Source organism: Terrapene carolina, unplaced genomic scaffold (assembly GCF_002925995.2).
Source record: "Terrapene carolina triunguis isolate 2854851 unplaced genomic scaffold, T_m_triunguis-2.0 Scaffold130, whole genome shotgun sequence".
Classification (NCBI taxonomy): domain Eukaryota; kingdom Metazoa; phylum Chordata; order Testudines; family Emydidae; genus Terrapene; species Terrapene triunguis.
The window spans coordinates 10736893-10760229 of NW_020664481.1; the positions used below are offsets into that span (position 1 = coordinate 10736893).

Below are 23337 nucleotides of genomic sequence, written 5' to 3' on the forward strand. Positions count from 1 at the left end.
CCCCCTCCCACACCACAACCTCGAGCCAGCCCAGTGAAAATGAGCGAGTGAGGGTGGGGAGAGCAAGCAACAGAGGGAGGGGGGATGGAGTGAGCATGGGCGGGGCCTCAGAGAAGGGGCGGGGCAGGGCAAGGGTGTTTGGTTTTGTGCGAGTAGGAAGTTGGCAACCCTAGCTAGGATTCACTTCTCATGTAGCGCAAGTGAACAGATCAACCCCTTATACTGTTCTTGTTTGCCTTTGTCTGGTGAACTGGATTTTTACCTTTTTTGGGAAGGCTGCCCGGAAATGATATCACACAACCAGTTAATTATAATGGCTTCCCTGTGTCCAGGCTTTAAACCATACATATTTACTTGGGATACTTGTTTGAACAGGTAATAGAGCCTCAACATAAAAGAAAAAGACAGCCATTTTACCTATGAAGTCCACGATTCAATTAAGCAGGAAGAACTCAGAAACTACAGCAATGGATACTAGTACAAGCAAACCTAGAAGACGGGTAATGTCCTCTAACCACCTTTCGCTCTGGCTGCTCCTGTCACAGTTCCTTTCTGGCAATATTTTCAAACACTGGTCCAACTATTCCACCACAGGAGGTGGCAAGGCTGACAATGTGAACACCAGATTTCAGAGGGAAAGTACACAAGTATTAGCCAGTAAGCCAGAAACCTCACATAAATGGTTTATTTAAATGGACTTTGTCCCTGGGTGTTCTAGAACAATAGTTCTTAAATCTCTGGGTAGCATGGCAGATTTTCAGAAATCAGCAAAATGCACAGTCAAGTATTTGAGCCCTGGAACCAGTGGGCCACAACAAAGGAGCAGAAGAGTTGTCATAAGAATAGCATGCCCCCCTTGAAGTAAGTTCTTTAGGGGAGCCCCAGTTGAGGGAGTCTCTTCCCCCAAGCAATATGCTGATATCCAAATTAAAATGAAGAAAAAAAAATGTAATTTTAGCCATTGTTCAGGCTGCTACTGAGATATCAAATGGATGTCAGTCTGTTTTCTTTTGAATACAATATTTCCCTCACTATTAACACCACAGCAATCTTGCTCCACAATTACCAGTGTAAAGAGTATATGCAATGGGCTATGGTGATTTTACTATTCTATATAGTAAAGACCCATGGAAGCAGTAAATAACATTTGTAGACTGCAATTTGCTTCAAGGACATATTGCACCTCTCCTTGAGAAGGTTCCTTATTATTTAGCAGTTCTCAAACAGAACACATCATAAGCCACACTTTTGTAATACTTGATCAAATAGGTGAGTCATGAAACCTGTAAAAGTATTGTACCATTTACATAGAAATTTTAGTTCTGATGAAAGAAAATATTTTCATTTCGGACAACTTCAATGAAACAGTCATTCTGGGAAATCAACTAAATTTTAGTTATGTTCTATTACTATACTATCTATTTTTGGTTACTGGATACAGTTTGATTGTTTAATAATCCTGAAAGTCAAAAATATTCCCCAAGCTAAAACAGGCCCAAAAGGTTGATTTTGGAACAGTAACAATCGGATCGCAACCTGGGGTCCATGTTCCATTTTTCCTGCCCCATTGGCAAGTAATGTTGTGGGTTCTATCAAGAATCATAAAAGTAAACATATGCTGGCATCAATGTCCTCAATATATGACTGAATCATTTACAAATATTCAGATTACCAGGATTTTAGAAATGGCTCAAAGTTAATGACGTGGACCCTTATCCTACAAGGTAAGGTCCCATTGGTTTCTGAAGCCACCCTCCTCCCTGAGCTTCAGAGCCTGAGCTCCAGACCAAGCTGCAACTTCGAAGTGCTGTCTACATAGCTATTTTTAAAGTGCAAGTGCAAGCCCTAGTAGCCCAAGTCTATCAAACCGAGCTGAGAGGATCACTTCCATGGACTCCAAAACACGGTGTAGACATAAATAGATCAAATTCTTCCCTGATTTCAGTAGAGTTGCAGGGATGACCTTGACTGAGTATCTTAGTTTTTCAAACACAATACAGATGTGCCTGACCTAAATACTCTAATGTCCACTGTGGTGCCCATTCAATTAAACTCCACAGTAGGAGGGAAAAAAATACATTCATGATTTAGTTTTACATTTCCTTTGATATCACAGCAAACTAATTTTATCTACAAAAGCTTAAGTGGGCATGCACTGCACTGGACAACAGCAAGAGTTTGCAATTATGGTTTTTAAGAGCATAACTAGTACCAACTGCTAAACTTTTAGGTTAGCCTTGACTAGATCACTGGATGTTACAAGGTTTCTTCTTTTAGAGAATTAAATTCTTGTTATAAAGTGCCAGGCATTGGATTTGCAAAGCACTGTATTTACTAAATATATTTTCTAAACTCCTGGCAAACATCAGTGCAGAGATTTCACGTGGACAAGGTCCCCTCACAAGGGACGAGGTTATTGGCAAGCTATCATCTTAGAGGTGGTGACACTGACTTGCCTAGCCACAGTTCAAGGTGATGAGCTAGTTCAGCAATATCACAGTAGGGTCTGTCTTTAATGTAAGTTTTTTTCCCCCGAATCTACCACTCTCTTTAAAAGCCTCTCATAATCCTGTTCATAAAGTTGGAGGGACATTATAATGCTGTTATTTTATGTGCTGCCAGTATCCTTTCATCTCTCCATTAGAAATCTGTATTACAGTCAATCTGCCTTTCTGCTTATTGCGTAGTTATCTTCTCCTTCCTTAACAGAGTTCGCCATTGCTAATGGAGAGGTCTTGAACAAGGACATTAATTATTTCCTTCAGACAACTGTGATTTCTTTTGGGATTTAATCTACCTTCATCTGTATTTATAACATTGAGAGAAGAGTAGAATCAATGGGGAAAGAGGAGAGAAACGATATTGGGAAGAAAGAATTATTACACTATGCTTATACAACATATTATCTAATCATGAAATGCTTATATTACAAATTATTTAAAATTCATCATAATTTTTGCTAGGCTATTTAATATTCTAATTTTACAATTTTAGAAATGAGTCATTTATAAGCTCTTAATCCTTTCATTTATAGGTGATGCTATTTTAGGACATTTTAAGTATCACATCTAAACAGACTTGTCTTTTAGTAGTTGTCTTTTATTGCTTTTTCTTGAAATCATTTCTTCCTATATTCAGCCTCTGCTTTCCTCTTGCACTACTCCGTCCCACCATCTTTCCTGAAATGGTCTAGAATCCCAACTAAAACACACTCACGGCTTCAGAACTCTGAGAATCAAGTCGATGTTACTTTACTGTGAGCAAAGATTTGGGGATAGAAAAATGTGGCGTAGCGTTATAAACTGAAGACTTGCCTGCACCAATTTAAGTGATTATTTTAGTCAACTTTACTTGACCAGCCCAGCATTCATACACATACAATTCACTAAAAACAGTCATGCCACCAGCACTGTGTTAATGGGAGGTCTGCCGATAATTACTTTGCTTACTTTTTTTTGAAAGCTCACGAGGAGTCAGGTTTTCATGAAAGTTGTTTTTAAACAAATATCTAAAAGGCTGATCCTATGCTTCTTCTGGAGTTATTTACATCTGTGCAAAGTGGGGGCAAGCCCAGTGCAGAACACTACTAAGCTGGTTTGGTTTCATTTTACATCCCTTTTGAAAGGTGCGAGCAACTACACAAGGTACAAGACAGTCGAGATTCAGGTGCAAAGCTTAAATCTGTAAAGCGGAAATATATTTCAGCAAAGCTAAGCACTATATAGTTCTGACCAACAGGTGGATTCAAGATCATGCAAAGTTTAATAGCGCAGTTTGTTGAAAGGTCTAGAACTCACAATTAATGGAGTTCATCTGAAAAAGATTTCAGCTTTACTATACACATCAACAACAACTGGTCTACGTAAAATTTTTGTACTGGTACAACATCAGTTAGGGGTGTGATTTTTTTAATTATATGGGAGAGGGAATAAATTATACTGACATCAGCACATTTATGCTGATATAATCATATCCACATTAGGAAAGTTGTACTAGCACAGCTGAAGTGAAACAACTTATGTGTGTAGGAAAGACCTAACATTTCTACAGGTAGATAAGAAAAATAAACAAGTTACAGTTCATAGTGAGATAGTATGTAATATAATGGGGTTTTGAGGCACTAGAGAAATCTGAGAAATAGCTTTCTTGATGTTTAACCAATATGCATTAATCAGAATACACAAATTCCATTATAAGTGGTCCTGTTACATTCACAATTTACTATTTGTATATTTAAATGCACATAGTTGTAGAAAAACTTTATAACAGAAGTCAGCCATTCATTAAAACAATATCTCAAGAGAATGTGTGCTCACTATGAAAAATTATTAAACAATAAATAATTTAACAGTACAGGTTGGACATATTTATTGATCCAATATGCTGCTGCACAGGCCATTATGTGAGTACAGTAACAGAACCCAGAATTTGTCGTCTGAATCTGATCCTGCTTCATTTTGCTGCCATGGGGCTCCATGTGGTCACAAGGCTTTGTCTATGCACAGACAACAGCTTGCAGGATCTGGGCCCTATTCGTTGCACCCAAGCATTTATGCAGAGAAATAAAATAAAGGAAATAACTGTGGATATTTTTTAAAACTCAACTAAAAAGGTCTCTTTAGTTATTAATCCTTTCATTTTATATTAAGAAAAAAAAAGAATGATGAAATTAGTAAATGTGATTTTATTTTTAAATCTGTTATGAATCTTGTCTTCTACAGATATTCTAGTAGTTGAGGTATTTGTTGTTGTTTTCAAGTTTCCTCCTAGTACCAAAAATTTAAGTTGACAAAAATTTCAAAGTAGTACTTGGAAATAATATTGACCACACTGCACCTTGAAGCGGAGGGGTGACTCATCCCCAGGGACTGGAAGGGCTGGGGAGTTCAAAAGGGGCAAGCCCGCTGGGGAAGCCCCTTTTCCCAGAACCTCGTGGTGCAGCACCCACCCTCCCTCCCCTTGAGGTGGCAAAATACCAGGTTTGGTCAGGACCTGCTGTGGGCATCATGCTAGCTGCTCCTTTCTAGGGGGCCTGGGAAGGAATTTTTTCCCTCACCACCAGGCTGGCCTAGGTGGAGTGGGGTTCACCTTCCCCACAGCAGGTTCAGGGAGGGCTTTGTTATGGTGAGTAGGGAAGTGTCTATTCTGTAATCATTATGTAAGGGGTGGGGTGGATGTGCAGTACAGGTACTCCATAGGGAAGGTATACACTGACAGGATAAATGGCGTAGTAAAGGATTTAAAAAGGAAGCATTGGTTAAAGGAGCAGAACAGGGGGTGGAGGTTCAGGGCTCCTATGACTGGTATGGCAGGGAGGCAACCCCCCTTTCTTATAGCCCACCTTAATCCTTGTTTGAGGCATGGGAGGGATGGTAAGGTCCCAGCAATGGGTTGGCTTGGGGGACTGGATGGAAAAAAACAGGGGGTTGGCGGAAGAATGAACATGGAGTTACCTGCACTGTATAATTCTCTCTCCTGAGTATAATCCCAGACATCTAATAATAAAGTTGCAGACTGATTAAAACCATATCAAGTGTCTCCTCTCCTTCTTTTAGTATAGCCGGACAATTGTCAATGTGTATTTAAAAAGAAAAAAAAGCTATTCCTATTCTGAGCTACCCATGAGTTCAAATAAAGAAATGGTGTACTTTAAAAAGGGAAGCTATTTCTCAGCCAGTGGGCAAAGCACAAAATTTTGTCAATGCTTGTCTTGGAGTGAAGACTGATTTGTACAATGAAAAGATGCCCTTTTATCAACGGAAAATATAAAATTTTGTCAATTGGATTGAAGGGCTAAGATCCATTTTCCAAAAGGATCCTTTGGCAAGTTACTCTAGGGAGCAACAAAGCTCTAAAGGGATACAAACAGTTAAAAAAGTTAATATCCCTATTTGGAGATTTAAGTGGACCTGGATGTGCATCCTTCTCTCAGCATTGTTTCACCTGTGTAAAGGAGGAAATGTGAGACTTTCCTCTGAAAGGTTCAATTTCTACAATTTATAATCTGGCTTTGCTGAAGAAGTTTAACAGAAAAAGAAAAAAGCTTTATCTCCCCCCCGTCCCCCAAGTACATAACCTTAAACAGTGTTGAACATTAACAACACTTAACGTGCAGAAAGATGATGATGTAATACACAAAGACCCTTGTTTGATAACATTTTAAAAGCAAAAAGATAATTATGAGGTGGTCTGATAATATGTCTAACGAAAGCTGTAAAATTTAAAGAAATTCACCATACTGATCTATGCTGCCTCCCCACTGTACCTGGGTATCATCTAATCAAGAAATCTGGACCCAGTATACATCATGGTAAAGAAAGTGATCACCTGCAGGGGCTGCATTCTTTAAAATGGAATGAAATGTTCCAAATTATGTATTTGAATAGGTTATCTGTAGAGTTAGTGCTAATGAAAAAATATGAGCAAAAGTTCATAAAAAAAAATAAAAATGGAATCACTCTAAGCCTAGTAGAAAACCACATTAGGACTGAGATTTTTCAAGTGCTGTACAGACATTGACTAGTTAAATCCTCACAACTTTCCTAGGAGAGCGGTTAAGTATTAAAGTACATCCAAGGTGTGGCATTATATCAGTGTAACACATGCCTTCTGGCAGCTTATGCTTACATAATTATGACTGCTTCTCCTATCAACTTCATTCTCGTGAGGACAGACTGAGTATTCAAAAACCACACCAAACCATGACAATACTGAACTTTACAAAATGTCATGGAATTGACGGAGTAATCCTACTGGACAACTAGCAACATGAGCTGTGTACCTGGATACCAGGAATATGAAAACATGAACTGAAAAATTAAAATAAACCATAGTCATGCTGAATGGAGATTATGGTGTGATGTACAAGTTTGTAGGTTGTGCCTCAGAGCACATTCAAGATATCTATTTGACTTCGCTACATGTTTATTATTATTTTCCCATTAACAAAGAGGAGGGGAAAAAAAGGTCAACTGGGTAATTTTCACCTCGGGCCATCAACTCTTACATCCAGTCATTAATATCCAGGAAACGCCCCAAGTACCGATCATCAATCATTACATATCATCATACCGGGGAGTATCTTACTACACATCTATATTGACATTGTAAGCACCAAATTTCAAATACAATTCCTTGCAATTTTAAAAGTTCTTCTCAGTATCAGGAAGTTCTATGGGTACAGAGAAGTCCACATGAAGTCCACCTTTGGGCCAAGCTAATATCTTCTGAAATCCAGAAACTGCAATTTAATAACTTCCTATTCTTCTGCAGCTTGAAGACATATTCAGGGCATTTTAAAATATTAATAACTTACTGAAGACTGAGGAGGAAATAAATTGTTGGCACCCAGTCATAGGTTGTCATGTAAACACCAAATATTCTTGAAGTTAGAGTACTTAAAGAACTTTAAAAAAAAAAAAGGCTCCTTGCATTAAACGAGATGCCACTATTCTATTTCTCCTAAAATTTAACATCCTCTATTTGGCTCTGTAAAATGTTTCCAGGTTTACTCCTGGGCTCCACAATCCAACTATGAGGAACAGCATTCAAGTGGTCTTAGGGGGTCAATCAAATGAGGTGATTTTCACTGAAGTCACTGGACACCCAGTATCTTACAAGAATGGCACTAAGGGCCAGATTTTTAAATGTATTTAGATGCTTAAAGATATAGAAAGATGCCTAGTGGGATTTTCAGAAATGCCTACGTGCGTAACTCTCTGACTACAAAATTTCTGCCTAGCTGCTATTTGTATCTTTAGGCAGATAAATACCTTTAAAATCTGCCTTTTAGTATTTTTAAGCAAAGTACAGTTAAAATGTTTCTTTTTTAAAGACTTACAGAAATATTTGTATGGCAATTTGATCACTTCTTCCAGAGCCAATTTTCAGCAACCAAAGTTTGAAAGTAGATGATTTAACTAACGAAACCGGATGTATGAGTTGTAACTGTAACTGAAAGTTATGCTCCAAGAAACCTGGATTCATTAGGTTTCCTCCATGGATCCAACCATGGATCTGTTATGAAAAAGCATTTAATGCCCAGACAATACCTTAGTAGCCATTTTTATATACACATTTACAAATGAATAAAAGAAAAATCTACTTTTAGAGGGGAAATTCAAAAAGGCAACAGTATTCATTCATTTCTAAGCAGCTACCAATTTTAGGGAGATATAAAGCCATCTAAAAAAAAAAAGAACACAATGAAAAAGCAACCATAAAAACAACCCAAAAAATAAACTTGTCATGTATTTACATTATATTCTCCAGAACCTCCTCCATTTTTGCCACAAAGAGTATTTCCACAAACTAAATGGATGCACCCCTGTTTTGTTGAAACTAAAGTCAGACAGAAAGAAACAAAAGCAACAGAATTCTGAATCTGCTACATTAATTTTGGTGTCACGTTTACTTTGTACCCTAAAATTTAAGAGTTTGCAGTCACACTTTTTATTAAGTTCATGCATAGTTAGTTTATAAAGTGTTAAGTGACTAATAACAATAAACAATGTATTAAATTGTATATCTAGATCCTGGAAAACTATGTTGCAAGCATGCTCAGAAATCTTGCTTCCCAGATAATTATCAACATTTATTTTATTTGGTTTTAAATGACTCAGAGTGCTGTACAACAGTTCTAGTGGATAACTTTGTCAACCTAAGGAGCTGTTAACCTTAGGAAAAATCATATGGTATGGTTCTGGATCCACATATTAACAGCAAGAAGAGTAACAGATCACCAGCTGACTCAAGTCCACCAAAATCTGCTACTGGCTGGTAATACACCATCACCTTCTTATCCTAGGGCAAACTAGATCTTCCCTCTTGATTATTAATTTTTCCCCATGGTCTCCTCAGGCCTGCACATTCATCAACATCTAGATGGTTTGCAGCTGGATTATAATTCAAAATATAAAGTGCACTCCTGGTAATCTTGAAGTATCTTCCATAAATTGGTCCAATAAAAGATATTACCTCACCCATCTTGTCTCTCAAAGAACCTTCCTAACCTTCAAAGTGTCCGATTTTTACAAGCTCGCTTATGGGGGATGCAGAAGAGTAGGAAGATGTACTGTCATGAGATGCTGTGAATTTGCATTCCGTTTTTGTCTTTATTTGTATGACTCATGGAAAGATTCCCATATTATATTGTTTCTTTCTCACTCATATCTCATGCAAAGTCAAAATGGAAGCCCCTTGCCAAAAGTGCCTAACTGGTCATCCAGCATATAAATACAGTCAATCATGAGACTTAACACAAAAGGTGCACAGCAATGAATGAATGCCACACTGTGAAGGAAATACATTGCTGGTCCGTATTTCTCTCTTCCACAGACATGATGGTACATCTACACTGTGATAAAAGACCTGTGCCAAGGCGGTGGCTTGTGCTGCAGGGCTAAAAATTGCAGCGTAGACACTCAGGCTTGTGCCTGGGCTCAAAGACCCAGCAAGGCGGAGGGTCTCAGAGTCCAGACAGCAGCCTGAGCTCCTCAGGTCAGCTGTCCCCAGCGCCGCAGGTTTTTTATCGCAGCATAGACGTACCCTACGTGAACAATTTGAAATACATTGTGTATTAATGATTTGTGTACAAAATGAATCTGAATCAGGGATTTGCTACATTGCTGCTTCTGACTCATGTTGAGTAAATCTCCTCTTATTATGTTGATTCACAAAATAAGTAGGACTGTGTTTTTGACACCAACTCCTTAGAAAGTGGACTGAAAACTAAGGCATTCAGTCATGAGAGGATGAGGCAAAAATTCTCTACAGCGAAACTTCCGGGGCAATTTAATTTGCTATATGATGACAGTACGTTACTCAGAGTTCCAGATCAATGTATCTGGATTTGTTTTTTGTTTTTTTAAGTTAAAAAAAGCAGAAAGAGTGTTCACTGCTGAATTTTTTTTTAGTTTAATTCTGAGATTTTAAGTCTATTAAGCTTTAATTATGGGCAGGGCTGGTAACAATGGCATAAAAATGCAGATGCACAAGACAGCTGAATTAAGGTTACACAGGCAACCTTAATTATGGCATTTCCTAATTTCTGAATGCTTGACTTTACAACCTTAATAATGTTCTTTTCATGTGGCTGTGTGTGTGTGTGGGGGGGATGATTATATTCATTTTAACTCAAAATAAAGAAAACAATACAGGCCCTAAAATGATATAACCGGTTCCTGCTGAAACCAGCTCTTTCAATATTAGCTTCAGCCTTCGCCAAGCTATCCCTGCCTTTGAAGGTTTAGAACACCTGCTGCTCATATTGAAGCAGTTTTCCACATAGGAGATGGCAAGAATATAAAAAATAAAATAAAAAATGCTACTTCATAACCAGTAGAGAAGTGGAATTCTCAACTTTTTTTTTCCATTTGCAGACCCTAAAAAATTTCAAATGGAGGTGCAGACCCCTTTGGAAATCTATTGTCTGGACATATAGTTGAATTCTTTTCAGTCAGTTTTCAGTCAAAGTTTTTTGCAGTTTCCGAAGACAGTTTGTGGACCGCCACGAGTCCGCAGGCCACAGGCTGTGAACCACTGAACTAGAGCACTGTCTAGCAGTACAGGCCCTAAATTTCACCTAAATACCTCTAGTTTATGTTCTAGTTGGGAAGATGTTCTGGATTCTAAATATTTTAATGAACTGCAGTATACCATCAGTTTAGAAGTCTCAGTTAAATTTGTTCTGCAGCTGACATCAGTGATGCTAATGCATCAACAAAGAAATCAACACCACCACTCTCCATGTTAATTTAAAGCTCAATTAGAAACATAGGAAGTCAATATTTGTCAAATAAAGAAATACACAAACCAACCAACTTCCCGCCCCTTGGGACTGAATTCTGCTCTCAGCTGCATGAAGCATAAAAGCAATTGACTTCATCTTTCACTGAAAGGAAAAAATACCCCGTTATTAAATAATCCTATGATTGTTTGTACAGTGCTTTGAAAATATAAAGCACTACATAGGTGCTAAATATTAGCCATTTCAGAACACCAGTTCCAAACTTTCCACTGTCCATCCCATCCCTCATCAAACTCATTATTCATGCCCATCAGAAGGCATCTTATTTTCAATAACACCACTCACTTCATTTTTTAATGTTTTTGGATGTGCAGAAGTACTGTTGAGGTTGCCTGGCAACAAGAGAGACATATCAGAAAAAGAGAGAGGGGTCCAGAATGAATGGAATAGAAAAATAGCTGCATCTAGTTTCACTCAGGGAAACTAAGGCCTCCCAAATGCCACCTGCCAATTTGAATCTACAATACTTAAAAAAATTTCTAGATATAATTATAGGTAAGACTGATAGCACCACCTATTACTAAGGTTGCCTGACAACTCTTTACTGTTTTCAGTTGCTTGTAACTTTGCCAAACTAATTGTATGGGCTGAAATTTTCTTTCCATGCGGGGTGCCTGCCTCAAGCGGATTTTTTTTTTTTCTGAAAATTTCAGCCAGAAGAGTTCAGCCATATGAGCTGAGGCTGGAGAAAATATGTTGTTTTTCAATGTTAAAAAAATTCTGGCAACCTTTTCTTTGGAAAGGTCTAGTGCCCCCATGCTTTTGAGCTAGGAATTGAAATATGGCAGGATTGGGGTGGTCTTTGTGTGAGAGGGACGTGCCTTTTGCTGGCCCCATTAAAATCCACCCAAATTTGTCCAAGCTATTAGCTTTTGGGGGAGTGGAGAATCTTGCAGTTTGCACATGCTCAGTTGAGACTTGCTAGAGTTTAATTATTAAAAGCTGAAGATTCCCGCACTGAACATGCTTGACCCTCACACAACTCCTACTGCAGACTGCATATGTGCCATCCCTACAATGTGACTGAGCATGCTCCTTCCAGCCAAGACTACAGGGGCAAAGCTGGACTTTCCCTGCAATGGCTGCTATGGGCCAGGATGGGGCTGTTCACAGAACAGACCTGCCCTTGGAATGAATCAGGGTTATGTAGTGAAGGAGATTTGCCTATAGGTAGGGACCTACCAAATTCACAGCCATGAAAAACGCATCATGGACTGTGAAAACTGGTCTCCCACCATGAAATCTGGTCTTTTGTGTGCTTTTACCCTGTATTATACAGATTTCACAGGGGAGACCAGCATTTCTCAAATTGGGGGTCGTGACCCAAAAGGGAGTTGCAGGGGAGTCACAAGGTTTATTTTAGGGACAATCATGGTATTTCCACCCTTACTTCTGTGCTGCCTTCAGAGCTGGGCAGCCGGAGAGCGGCAGCTGTTCACCAGGCGCCCAGCTCTGAGGGCAGCGCCCCGCCAGCAGCAGTGCAGAAGTAAGCATGACAATACCATACTGTGCCACCCTTACTTCTGCTGGAGAATGGCAGCTGCTGACTGAGGGCCCAGCTCTGCAGGTAACAGTGCAGAAGTAAGGGTGGCAATACCATACCATGCCATCCTTACTTCTGCGCTGCTGCTGGCAGCAGCTCTGCCTTCAGAGCTGGGATTCCAGACAGCAGTTGCCGCTCTCCAGCTGCCCAACTCTGAAGGCAGCAGCGCTTAAGTAAGGGTAGCAATACTGTAACCGCCCCCCCCCCCCCTAACCTTGTGACCCCCCCCCCCCCCAATTCCTTTTTTGGGTCAGGACCCTTACAAATAAAATACCATGAAATTTCAGATTTAAATAGCTGAAATCATGAAATCTATGATTTTTTAAATCCTATGACCGTGAAATTGGTAGGGCCCTAGCTATAGAAGTTGAAAGATACGTCATGAATGAGGCAGGATTCCTGTGGAAAAAACAGTAGATTATGTACTTAAATTACTATAAAATAATGCATATGCACAATGGGGCCAAATTAAGGTTGCATAGGCAACCTTACTTCTGGAATTTACTAAGTTTTGACTGCTTGACTTTGCAACATTAACAATGTTCTTTTAATGTAATTTTTTGGTAATATTTATTTGTGGTACATATTTTTCCTTGATAGTTTGCCTATTCCGAACCAAGTTTCTTCCTTTGAGTCAGCCATCCAAAATGGTCATGCCTTACAACTCATCAGTTTTACTTTTAAAAAGAAAAATTATCTATTTTTCTCAAACTATTGTGTTACACTCAGTGTAAGCTAGTGAAGCTTTAGCCTTTCCTACCCCAAATTCTGAAAAAACAAACAACTCTTAGAAATAATTGAAAAACACATTTTTGTCAATATAATTCAATTGCCCATTCAGCCAAAATAACAAAAATGAGAGTTATTCCCATAAATCAGAACCTCCACAAGGTTGAGCAATATACTTAACATTCTTGCAGCAAGTGAGGCACAAGACATAGGAAACAGTGCACCTAAACAGACATTGACCTATCGGGATGTTTTTTCAAACCTTAAAAATACCCTCCTGTTGCACAAAATAGATAAAGGGGGCAGGATGTCTAGAAGTCACAATGGACCCAGAGCCAAGTACACTATTCTGATACATAATGGAGGGGAGAACTGGCCCATGGATTCTATTGCCAGCTCTTCCACCAACCTACTGAGTGACCTTGAGTAATTCACTTATGCTCATTTTACAGGTAAGAAAACAGAAGCGCAAAGAGGTTAACACTTACTTTGCATTATAAAGTGCTTTGAGAACCTTACAGATGCTATATTACTAGTATGTATTCACTTTACAGACACAGAAAACAAAAAGTACAAAAATTATATATTTAATATGACTAAAGTTTTTTTTCAATTAACTGATATTCTGAGACCTATGGCTTTACAGTTAGGGAGTTTTGCTTATATTTTAACAATATTATTACATACTAGATATATATTTGGGTCTTTCCTTAAAATGGCCATAAAGAGTTGAGCTAGAATACAAAATATCTAAGTTGTTCTACCAATCACTTGATGTAATTAAATTAATTCATGAAATGAATTAAGTAGTTTCATTTTTCCAGAGTAATGACATGGTAAATCAAACTTGGCTATCATGTTTATTTTTAAACTACTTAAATCAAGGTTAAAAAAAAAATAGATATACGCACAGTTTGCTGAACTTACATCATGTATGCAAGTGTCCCATTACACCGTCTATAAAAAACCGAAGGGAAAATAAAAGACCAAGAGAGATAAGAGTAGACCATCGTCCCAGATGCGAACCTAGGAAAGCAGCCTACTGCAATCAAAACCACAACATTCTACACTAATGTTTTCTATTCAATCTAAACATTTTCTAAAATTTTCTATTTAGAATCCAAATAATCTATTAATAGCTGGAGTACAACATTAAAGTGTATGCGTGTGCATGTGGGGGTGTGGAACCTGTATCTAGGGACAATATTTGAATCACAATAGTTAAAAAGGCAGTGACAACATCATAAGAATAAATTGTATGGGAAATCCCTTAGCACGCTATTAGGTTGCTATTCAGGGCTAAATGGGATGTCTCCTGAGAGCATCTGAAGCCTCTGAAGGAAGTATTCCACACCTCTACTGTTCCATTAGCTCAGTGCTCTTGGGAGTCTACAAAGGTGCAGCAGGGACAGATGATTATTTTCTCGTGCCTCGACTAAAAATACAAGCGAACACAGTGACTTATTTAATAACCCTTTGGAGAACACAGTAAACAAAGAGGTAGCTAATCCATCAGGTCACAATCCTAATGCAAGAACATCTTACACAAAGCAGAATACCTGGTCAAGATATGCCACAATTATCTTGTTCAAAACGTAGAGAATTTTGTCCAGTGGCTACCAAAAATATACCTGTACTGTTGATTGTAAATAACTATGCCAACGGTAAAGAGCACCCAATTATAATTAACTATGTACTTAGATCTAAAAGCAAAACATGTAACTAATGATTAAAAGGGGGCTGCTATTGTGCATGTATTAAGTTACAAGGTCTCAGGTGTGCACCAGCAAGTCAAACCTCACCTATCTGAATAGAACAGGCAATATTGTATTAATCTGGGTAAATGAGGGAATTTTCAATGCAATTAATCCTGATCAGTGGACATGCCCTTGTTTTAGTTACTGAGATTTTTGGATGATTGAGGTCTGACTGTACAATTTATTTATTCTTAGCTCTGCCTCAGTTCTTCATTAGAGATGTGGCCTGCAGAACAATTGGGATAGATAATAAGACAGAAAATATCACAATGCCATTATATAAAGCCAAGCTACACCAACACTTTGAATAGTGCATGCAGTTCTGGTCGCCTGCTCTCAAAAAAGATACATTAGAATTGGAAAAGGTGCAGACAAGGGCAACAAAAATGATTAGGGGTATGCAACAGCTTCCACAGGAGGACTGATTAAAAAGACTGGGATTGTTGGAAAGGAGGGATAGGATAGAGATCTACAAAATCACAAATGGAGAAAAAGAATAAAGAAGAGTTATTTACCCCTTCACATAATACATGAACCAGGAGTCACCCAATGAAATTTTTAATAAGCATCAAGTTTAAAACAAACATAAGCATGTATTTCTTCACACTTCTGTTAGTCTCAAAGGTGCCACAGGACCCTCTGTTGCTTTTCACACAATGCACAGTCAACCAGTAGAACTTGGTGCCAGAGGATGCTGTGAAGGCCAAAAGTATAACTTGGGTCAAAAAAAGAGCTAAATAAGTTCACGGAAGATAGGTCCACCAATGGCTACTAACCAGCATGGTCAGGGATACAATGCCATGCTCTGGGTGTCCCTAAGCCTCTGACTGCCAGATGCTGGGACTGGATGCCAGGGGATGGATCATGTGATAATTGCCCTGTTCTGTTCATTCCCTCTGAAGCACTTGATCACTGTTGGAAGAAAGAATACTGGGCTAGATGGACCACTGTTCTAACCCAGGATGGCTATTCTTATGTTCCCCTAACATACAAAGGCAAGACATGTCTAAAAATAAAGATGGAGATTAATCTCAGCAGGCCCCGCTGCATATTTGACTCCAAGGCATTAAATTATGCTTGCCGCTATCTTCGAGAAATCCTGAAAGGATGCACAAAAATTGAAACCAACATGTTGGTGAGCCTTATGGCAATTTATTCTCTCGTCATCATCAACACTGAATCCACCATAAAGACCAACAGAAATGGTATAATACAATCATATCATCACCCTCAAGTTTGAAACTCCTTGTGTACAGAACAGAGCAACCAATGCAAGAAGCCAAGCCATTCAGATATTTAGTTTGAAGGAGCATACAGTACAGAGATTGTATTGATGAATAAAGCATCTTTGACAGGATCAACTCACTGGAATTTGAGAAACAGATTTTCTCCTGGGAAAATTCTAGCAGAAATTCTGTTTGGTTTGATTAAGGACATAGAGAAAATGGAGTTTCTGCTGAAACATGGAGGGACTCAAAGGATTATAAAAATCTGAATGCATGGTTTTAAATGTAAAAATGCAACACTCCATGAGGCTGGAAAGCTCAGGAAGAGACTGTCCATGAACAAAAGTATTATTTTTTCCGAACAAGAAATGTCAAGAAAACAGCAATTTTAACTGGGAAAACATTTGTGGGAGAGAGAATCAGATTACCCCCTGGTCTGCCCATTTAAAAGGGTATGGACAAATAAAAAGCTAAGAACATTCATGGTAAGATGCTGATGAGACAGGAATTGAAACCGGGCACTGACTCTGTGTAACAGAAGGAATATAACAAGCAGCATGTTGGTCAAATTCTTGAGGGAACGATAAGAGGCTGGTAGGAGGAATCAAGACATGCTGAAATTTCTTCAGGATAGAGCTTGGGAGGAGATTACACGAAACACTGGTATGACCAGTGACTCTTTTCTTTAGCTCTGTGTTTTGTAGCAGTATTTGATGATACAGCTTTAGATTGTAGTTGTGCAACAGATTAGGAAGAAGACATTATTCTGCTCTACAGTTACATTGCTAAAATTTACTGTCGGAAATTATGGACGGGGGACAGATAATTTTGAAAAATAATGTTACATCCCCTTTAGACCCCGATATTTTCTGAGTATTTTCACTCCAATCATTCTCAGAGTGTTCAAAAACATGTTTTGAATTAGCTACATTTTTACTGCAGCTGTAGGTGATTTTTTGGTATGGGGAAAGGAAAAGGAGAGATCCTTGGAAAGTCATGAGATACAGATCACTGAAGTTTGTTTTAGTTTTAACCATTGGCAAAAAGTAATTAACAAAAACCAAAAAGACACACACAAAGTCAGTTCTAGAACAGTTTGCAATTTATTTTCAGCAGACATTGATCTTTAAGGACTGTTTTATTTTTCCTTTTTGCTTCTCAGATGACATCAGTCATGCTTATTCCACTATTTGTAATCATAATCATTGCCCTCAACGCCCTCTAGAACTCTAACACCAAAGCTCTGTGCTAGATTGAAAACTCCCTGTGCATACTTAAAGAGCTTTAGTGAAATTTAAAACCTCAAAACTGAAGTGACAGCAAATGCTATATTTTTGTACAGTCCTCCTAATATGAAATAAAGACCTAATAAATCAAGTTGCTTGGGACATATGTAAATGTAGTTTAAAGGAAGAGATTACCATTGCTGTTTATCAGAAAATTGCAACATTTAAATACAAGCACAAATGTCGAGTTACAAGGCCAGGAACAATAATTCAAGAGACAAACAGTTCTTTACTTGTGACAATACTAACTGGCAGTGTAACTACTGTTTTACCAGAAGGATTCTCCCTCCCCTCCACCCCCAAATAAATAAATCTGCATAGTCTGCCATCAAAACGCTGTTATTCTTTCATATGCAACCAAAAATCTAGCAAATTTTCTGAGGGAGAATGAATCACCAAGACAATCAATCTGCAAATAAAACATTCTTTCAAGCAATCTCTCTTTAAAAAAAACAAAGCCTGAATCTTCTCTTCGATAGTGTGCTTTAAAACTAAAGCCTTTACACAGCAGCATGATTCTGATAGAAATAGACAGGACTCTCCATTTTTAAGGAACTCTCAAATGTTTGTGTGTCAGCTGTCTGCATGTTATTGTATGTTAAGTGAATACAAATAAAAAAAATTAAGTTCAGTGTATTTGACCATTCTTAGGGCCTGATTCAAAGCCCACTGCAGTCAATGAATGGGAGTTCTTCCACTGACTTCAGTGGGCTTTGGATCCAGCCCTTACAGACTTATTTTCATTTCCAAGAGGACATTAGTGTTTGTAGACCAAATTAAGTGACGCACAAGGCAGACGCTATGAAGTATTAGCACTTCCGGAAGGATGGGCTTGGCATATGGATCATACACTTCTCCTACAAGGAGATTCTCTTGTCCAGCATCTGTAGTCCTTTCAAAGGACTACAACTCCAACTCAGAATTCAAGAGCCACACAGCAGCTGCTTTCAACGCTAACTTTCTAAGAATATGAAAGAGACAGTTGATTTGGACATCAAAGCCTAAAGTCAATGACATGAACAACTTCCCAACTCAGATTGCGACTCAAAGGCCAAATGTAATGTACTTCAAGATCTCCACCAAGAAAGATGAAGGGTATGTCTGCACTGGCAGAATTACATCGCCGGCAGTTACAGCACCGATCAGAGAGTGCTGAAGAGAAACTGCTGTTGTGTGTTGACACTGTCAGCTGCCTGCGCAATAGCGTGTTCATACTTGTGGCACTTGTGGTGGTATTCGGAGCGGTGCACTCTGGGCAGCTATCCCACAGAGCACCTCTTTCTCTTCTGCTGTTAAGGGTTGTCAGAAGGCGGAGGGGGTCGTGGGGCATCCTGGGTCCTGTCCCAATGCCCAGTGATGCATTGCTTTGCATCCCAGCAACCCACGTGCTTCTGTCCGCATTTGGCACCCTCTTTCAACGATTTGTGTACTGCGCGTTCTGCCTCTTCAGTCTGGAGGAATGGATCCCGCACTGTTGACCAATATGCTGCTCGCTCTCGTCACAAGTGGCAGTGGAGTTATTCCTTAAACTACAAAGGCAAGAGGAGTTCGACATTGATTTCACCACACATAGGAGCTATGACACGAGATTGCCTGTGGCGTTCACGGAGGTGCTGACCACAGTGGCTCCTTTTGGGCTTGGAAAACAAGCACTGAGTGGTGGGATCACATCGTCATGCACATCTGGGATGACAAGCAGTGGCTTTCCTCATCCGAAAGTTCTGCAGCCACATTCGTGGGACTGTGTGATGAGCTCGCCCCAGTCCTGCGGCACAAGGACATGAGAATGAGAGCTGCCTTGTCGTTGGAGAAGCACCTGGCGATTCCACCGTGGAAGCTGGCTACTCCAGACTGCTACCGATTGGTCGCTAACCAGTTCAGCATGGGAAAGTCGACCGTTGGACGCATGTTGACAAAAGCATGCAGGGCCATTAATCACATCCTGCTCCGAAAGACCATGACTCTGGGCAACATGCGTGACAGTGTGGATAGCTTTGCACAAATGGGATTCCCTAACTGCGGAGGGGTGATAGATGGCACGCATATTCCAATTCTGGCACCAGACCACGTAGCCACTGAGTACATTAATCAGACGGGGTATTTCTCTATGGTTCTCTAGGCGCTTGTGGATCACTGTGGGCATTTCACGGACATTAGCGCAGGCTGCTCCGGAAAGGTGCATGATGCACGCATGTTTTGAAACACTGGCCTGCTCTGGAAGCTGCAAGCAGGGACTTTCTTCCCAGACTAGAAGATCAACATAGGGGGAAGTTAATGCCATGGCTTATGAAGCCATACACGGACCACCTTGACAGCAGCAAAGAGCGGTTCAACAGGCTGAGCAAGTGCAGAATGACTGTTGAATGTGCCTTTGGCCGGTTAAAGGCTCGCTGGTGCTGCCTATATGGGAGGCGGGCCATGGCAGATGACAATATTTCTATGCTTATAGCCGCGTGCTGTATGCTATGTAATATTTATGAAGGGAAGGGTGAAAGCTTCATTCAGGGCTGGACTACTGAGGCTCAGTGCCTGGAGACTGAATTTGAACAGCCAGAGACCAGGGCTATTAGAGGGGCACAGCACGGGGCCATAAGGATCAGAGATGCCTTGAGGCAGCAATTTGAAGCTGAAATCCACTAATATTTGTTGCTATGCGCGGGAGAGCAGTGCTTGTAATGCTAGGAGGTGATGATGCATCGTCTGCACCGATCACAATTAAGGTTTAAGAAAATTGTCTGTTGCTTTGCAGGGCTTTGTTTGCTTTCAATTAATGGAATAAAGATTGCTTGCAAACCAAAACAATTCTTTTATTAAAAAAACAACCACCAGAGGAGAGAGAAACAAAAACAAAACAAAACACATCAGCGCTGCGTGAGATGGGGGAAAAGAAGGTCCCAGGAGGAGGTGGGGTCCCAGGATGGTTAAAGATTTGTGTATGTCCAGGTATCATATGCAACCTTATCCTTTGGAGTACAGTGCAACGGGTACTGTACTTCAGCAGGGCTAAACTGCAGAGGAATGGGTGTTGAGCGCAGTGGGTTGGTGGTGTCTGGGGCACATGGAAAAATGCAACATGCAGCAGCACAGACCTGCTCCTTTGCAGTATTCTTATGAAAATACAGTTTCAAAATATTAAGGAGGGAGGGAAGGGAAGTCACAGGCTTCCTGCTAGTACGTGCCAATTTTAAACCCTTACTACATCACAAGGGGCCCCATTGTTGGCAGTCTTGTGGAGGCACAAAGGATTTGGTTGGGATGGTGTCTGAACTATCTTTAAAGATCTCCTAGTCAAGGATGAGGCACAGCGGAAAGGCAGCATGGGGAAGCTTGTACTCCCAGTGCCCATGCTGTAACTGCTGAGTGGATATGTCAGTCCATGCGGGGGATAGCTCAGTGGTTTGAGAATTGGCCTGCTAAACCCAGGGTTGTGAGTTCAATCCTTGAGGGGGGGCATTTAGGGATCTGGGGCAAAAATCTGTCTGAGGATTGGTCCTGCTTTGAACAGGGGGTTGGACTAGATGACCTCCTGAGGTCCTTGCCAACCCTGATATTCTATGAGCTCTGGACTTAACTAATACTTTCTATAAGAATTGCAAGCACTTACGCCAATGCGAAGCACTTTCTATTATAGACCATGTCCTGCTTCCCCAATATCACAGAAGTTGTTCACCCATACCACAATGCTTTATCTCCCTCACAAAAGGAAGACAGTTTCTCTGTTCACAACCAGAATTTATAAGATCTATGTTTGATTTTTTGAAGCAGTCTTTGCTGTAGTCACCCAGCTAAAAAACTTTAACCACCCTCAAATTCACCTCAATACAGTTAACAATTAAACATCTTAATTACTTGGAAAACCCTCACCGTTCCTCAAATAACTAATTAGCTAAAACAATCAAGAATTTGAATTCCACAAGGACAATTTTCTAGTTTGGTGAAAAACATATATTTCACCTAGTTAAATAGGCAAAAGATTTCTAGAATCTGAAAAGAAACCAGAGTATCACATAGGACTCAAGGCCAAGTTCAGCTGAGTGCTCAGATACAATTGCCTTTGATATACAATAGTGGTTTTCAACCTTTTTTCATTTGCGGACCCCTAAAACATTGCAAATGGAGGTGCAGACCCCTTTGGAAATGTTAGACCGTCTGTGGACCCTCAGGTTGAAAACCACAAATATAGAATAAAGGCAGAATACAAAAATTGCTGCAGTAAACTAGCACACTTAGCATTGGAAGTTTAATTAGCAAAAATTAAAAATATCTGACCAACAAAGAAAAAACTTGCACCACCAAGATACCTACTTCATTTATTTTGAAAGCACATGAGGTGTCTTTGACAAGATGTACTTTCTTTCTGCTTGTAACACATGATCACAGAGGTGACCAAATCAAGGACATCCAAGTTTTCAACAGTACTACCAACCTGGATTTCTTGTAAGCCACACAGTTAACCTGCATCACTGGAAAAGATTAAAAACCACATCCATACTAGACAGCTGAAGGGCTTCCAATGGACAATTACACTAATGAATAACTCCTCACTTACAATGTATTACAGAATTTACAAACAACCTATCATAAGAATAAGTGCCAAACTGGGTGAGACCAAAGGTCCATCCAACCCAATATTCTGTCTCCAATGGTGGCCAGTACCAGAGCTTCAGGGGGAACCTATAAAATAGGGCCGTTGGAGCGATCCACCCCATCTTCTACTCCTAGCTGGCCGAGGTTTAGGGTTGCACTAAGCATGGGATTGCATCCCTGACCATCTTGGCTAATAGCCATTGATGGACCGGACATCCACGAACTTATCCAGTTCTTTTTTGAACCCAATTATATTTTTGATCATCACTACATCCCAAGGCAATGAGTTCCACAAGTCATTCATCACATCTATTTATTTTGTTGTTGTATATGTGACTGAGTTTATCCTTGACTTTTTCTATTGGGATTGGTATGATAAACAAGAAAAATTAAGGTTTAATTTACCAGGCGAGAAAACTAAATCCCTACTTCTTATATATTGAAAATCTGGCAAGGAATCAAGTGGGTAGGTTGCAGGGGAATGGGCAAGAAAGAAGGTAGGTGTAGGGAACAATTAACTCACTTTAAGAAAAATACAAATAGTTTAAGGAACTAGTGTATAATCTGCAAGGTTCTCACCATGCTTAAACATATCTTTCCCCCTAACATTTGAAGGGTAAGTTATGATTTATTTATTCTTCTGGTAGCAATTAAAAAACGTAGATGCCACACAACATGCTTTTCACACATTCTGTATGCTTTTCTACTGTGGTTTCCATGTAATTAAACATCCCAACACTTATTAGTGATAGAGGGAATGTATGAAGGCAATGTGTCACTCATTACTCACTAGCAACATCTCATTTGCAACCATTAATATCTTTAGTAGATTTAATCTGTGTCGGTTTTATGGGCCAATTTCTGAAAGATACCCATTAATGTCAATGGAAGTTACAAATGCTGAGTATTGCAGATGCTTAGCAATTCTCAGCATCTGATCCTACATCAGGGTCAAATCCTACAATCCTCCACCCCACTGACTAGCCAAATTAAATTAATGAAGATTACTCGCATGAGTAAGATTTTGCAGGATTTGGCCCTTAGGCAGAGAATATTGTCTTGGGCAAAGAGAAAATATTCTTTAGAAATAGCAGCTAAAAGGTCATAGTGTAGGATGTTATTTATTGTCAATCAGTCTAAACTTTCTTCCAAGAGAATATGTACCTTATGCTGAACTAGTGTTTGGGGATTAGGAGGAAGTATTGTCCAGGTTCTTTGGCTGGATGTTTAGCTCAGACGTTCTTACTGAAGAATTATCTACTGAAAAACTAACTCATCCTCTGAGACAGAAGATTCAAATACTGAATGACGTTGTCTGAAAGTCAAAATATCACACAATTGAAAAATATATTATCTTTGGAAAAAAGTATAATGAGGATACAACGCAATCTAACAAAAAGAT

The 23337-nt window shown here is 39.5% G+C and overlaps 1 protein-coding gene across 2 annotated transcripts in view; it reads right to left on the minus strand.

Annotated features, from left to right (window-relative positions):
- The window catches only part of GNAS (GNAS complex locus), a 240707-nt gene that overhangs the window by 108932 nt on the left and 108438 nt on the right, over positions 1-23337 (minus strand). Inside the window, exon 3 of one of the 2 annotated variants that reach the window (XM_026652657.2) lies at positions 22156-22158. The exons of the other annotated variant lie outside the window; for it this stretch is intronic. Within the exon in view, the coding sequence (XP_026508442.1) occupies positions 22156-22158 (3 nt within the window). The remainder of the gene's footprint in view (positions 1-22155; positions 22159-23337) is intronic. 2 annotated transcript variants of the gene reach the window in all.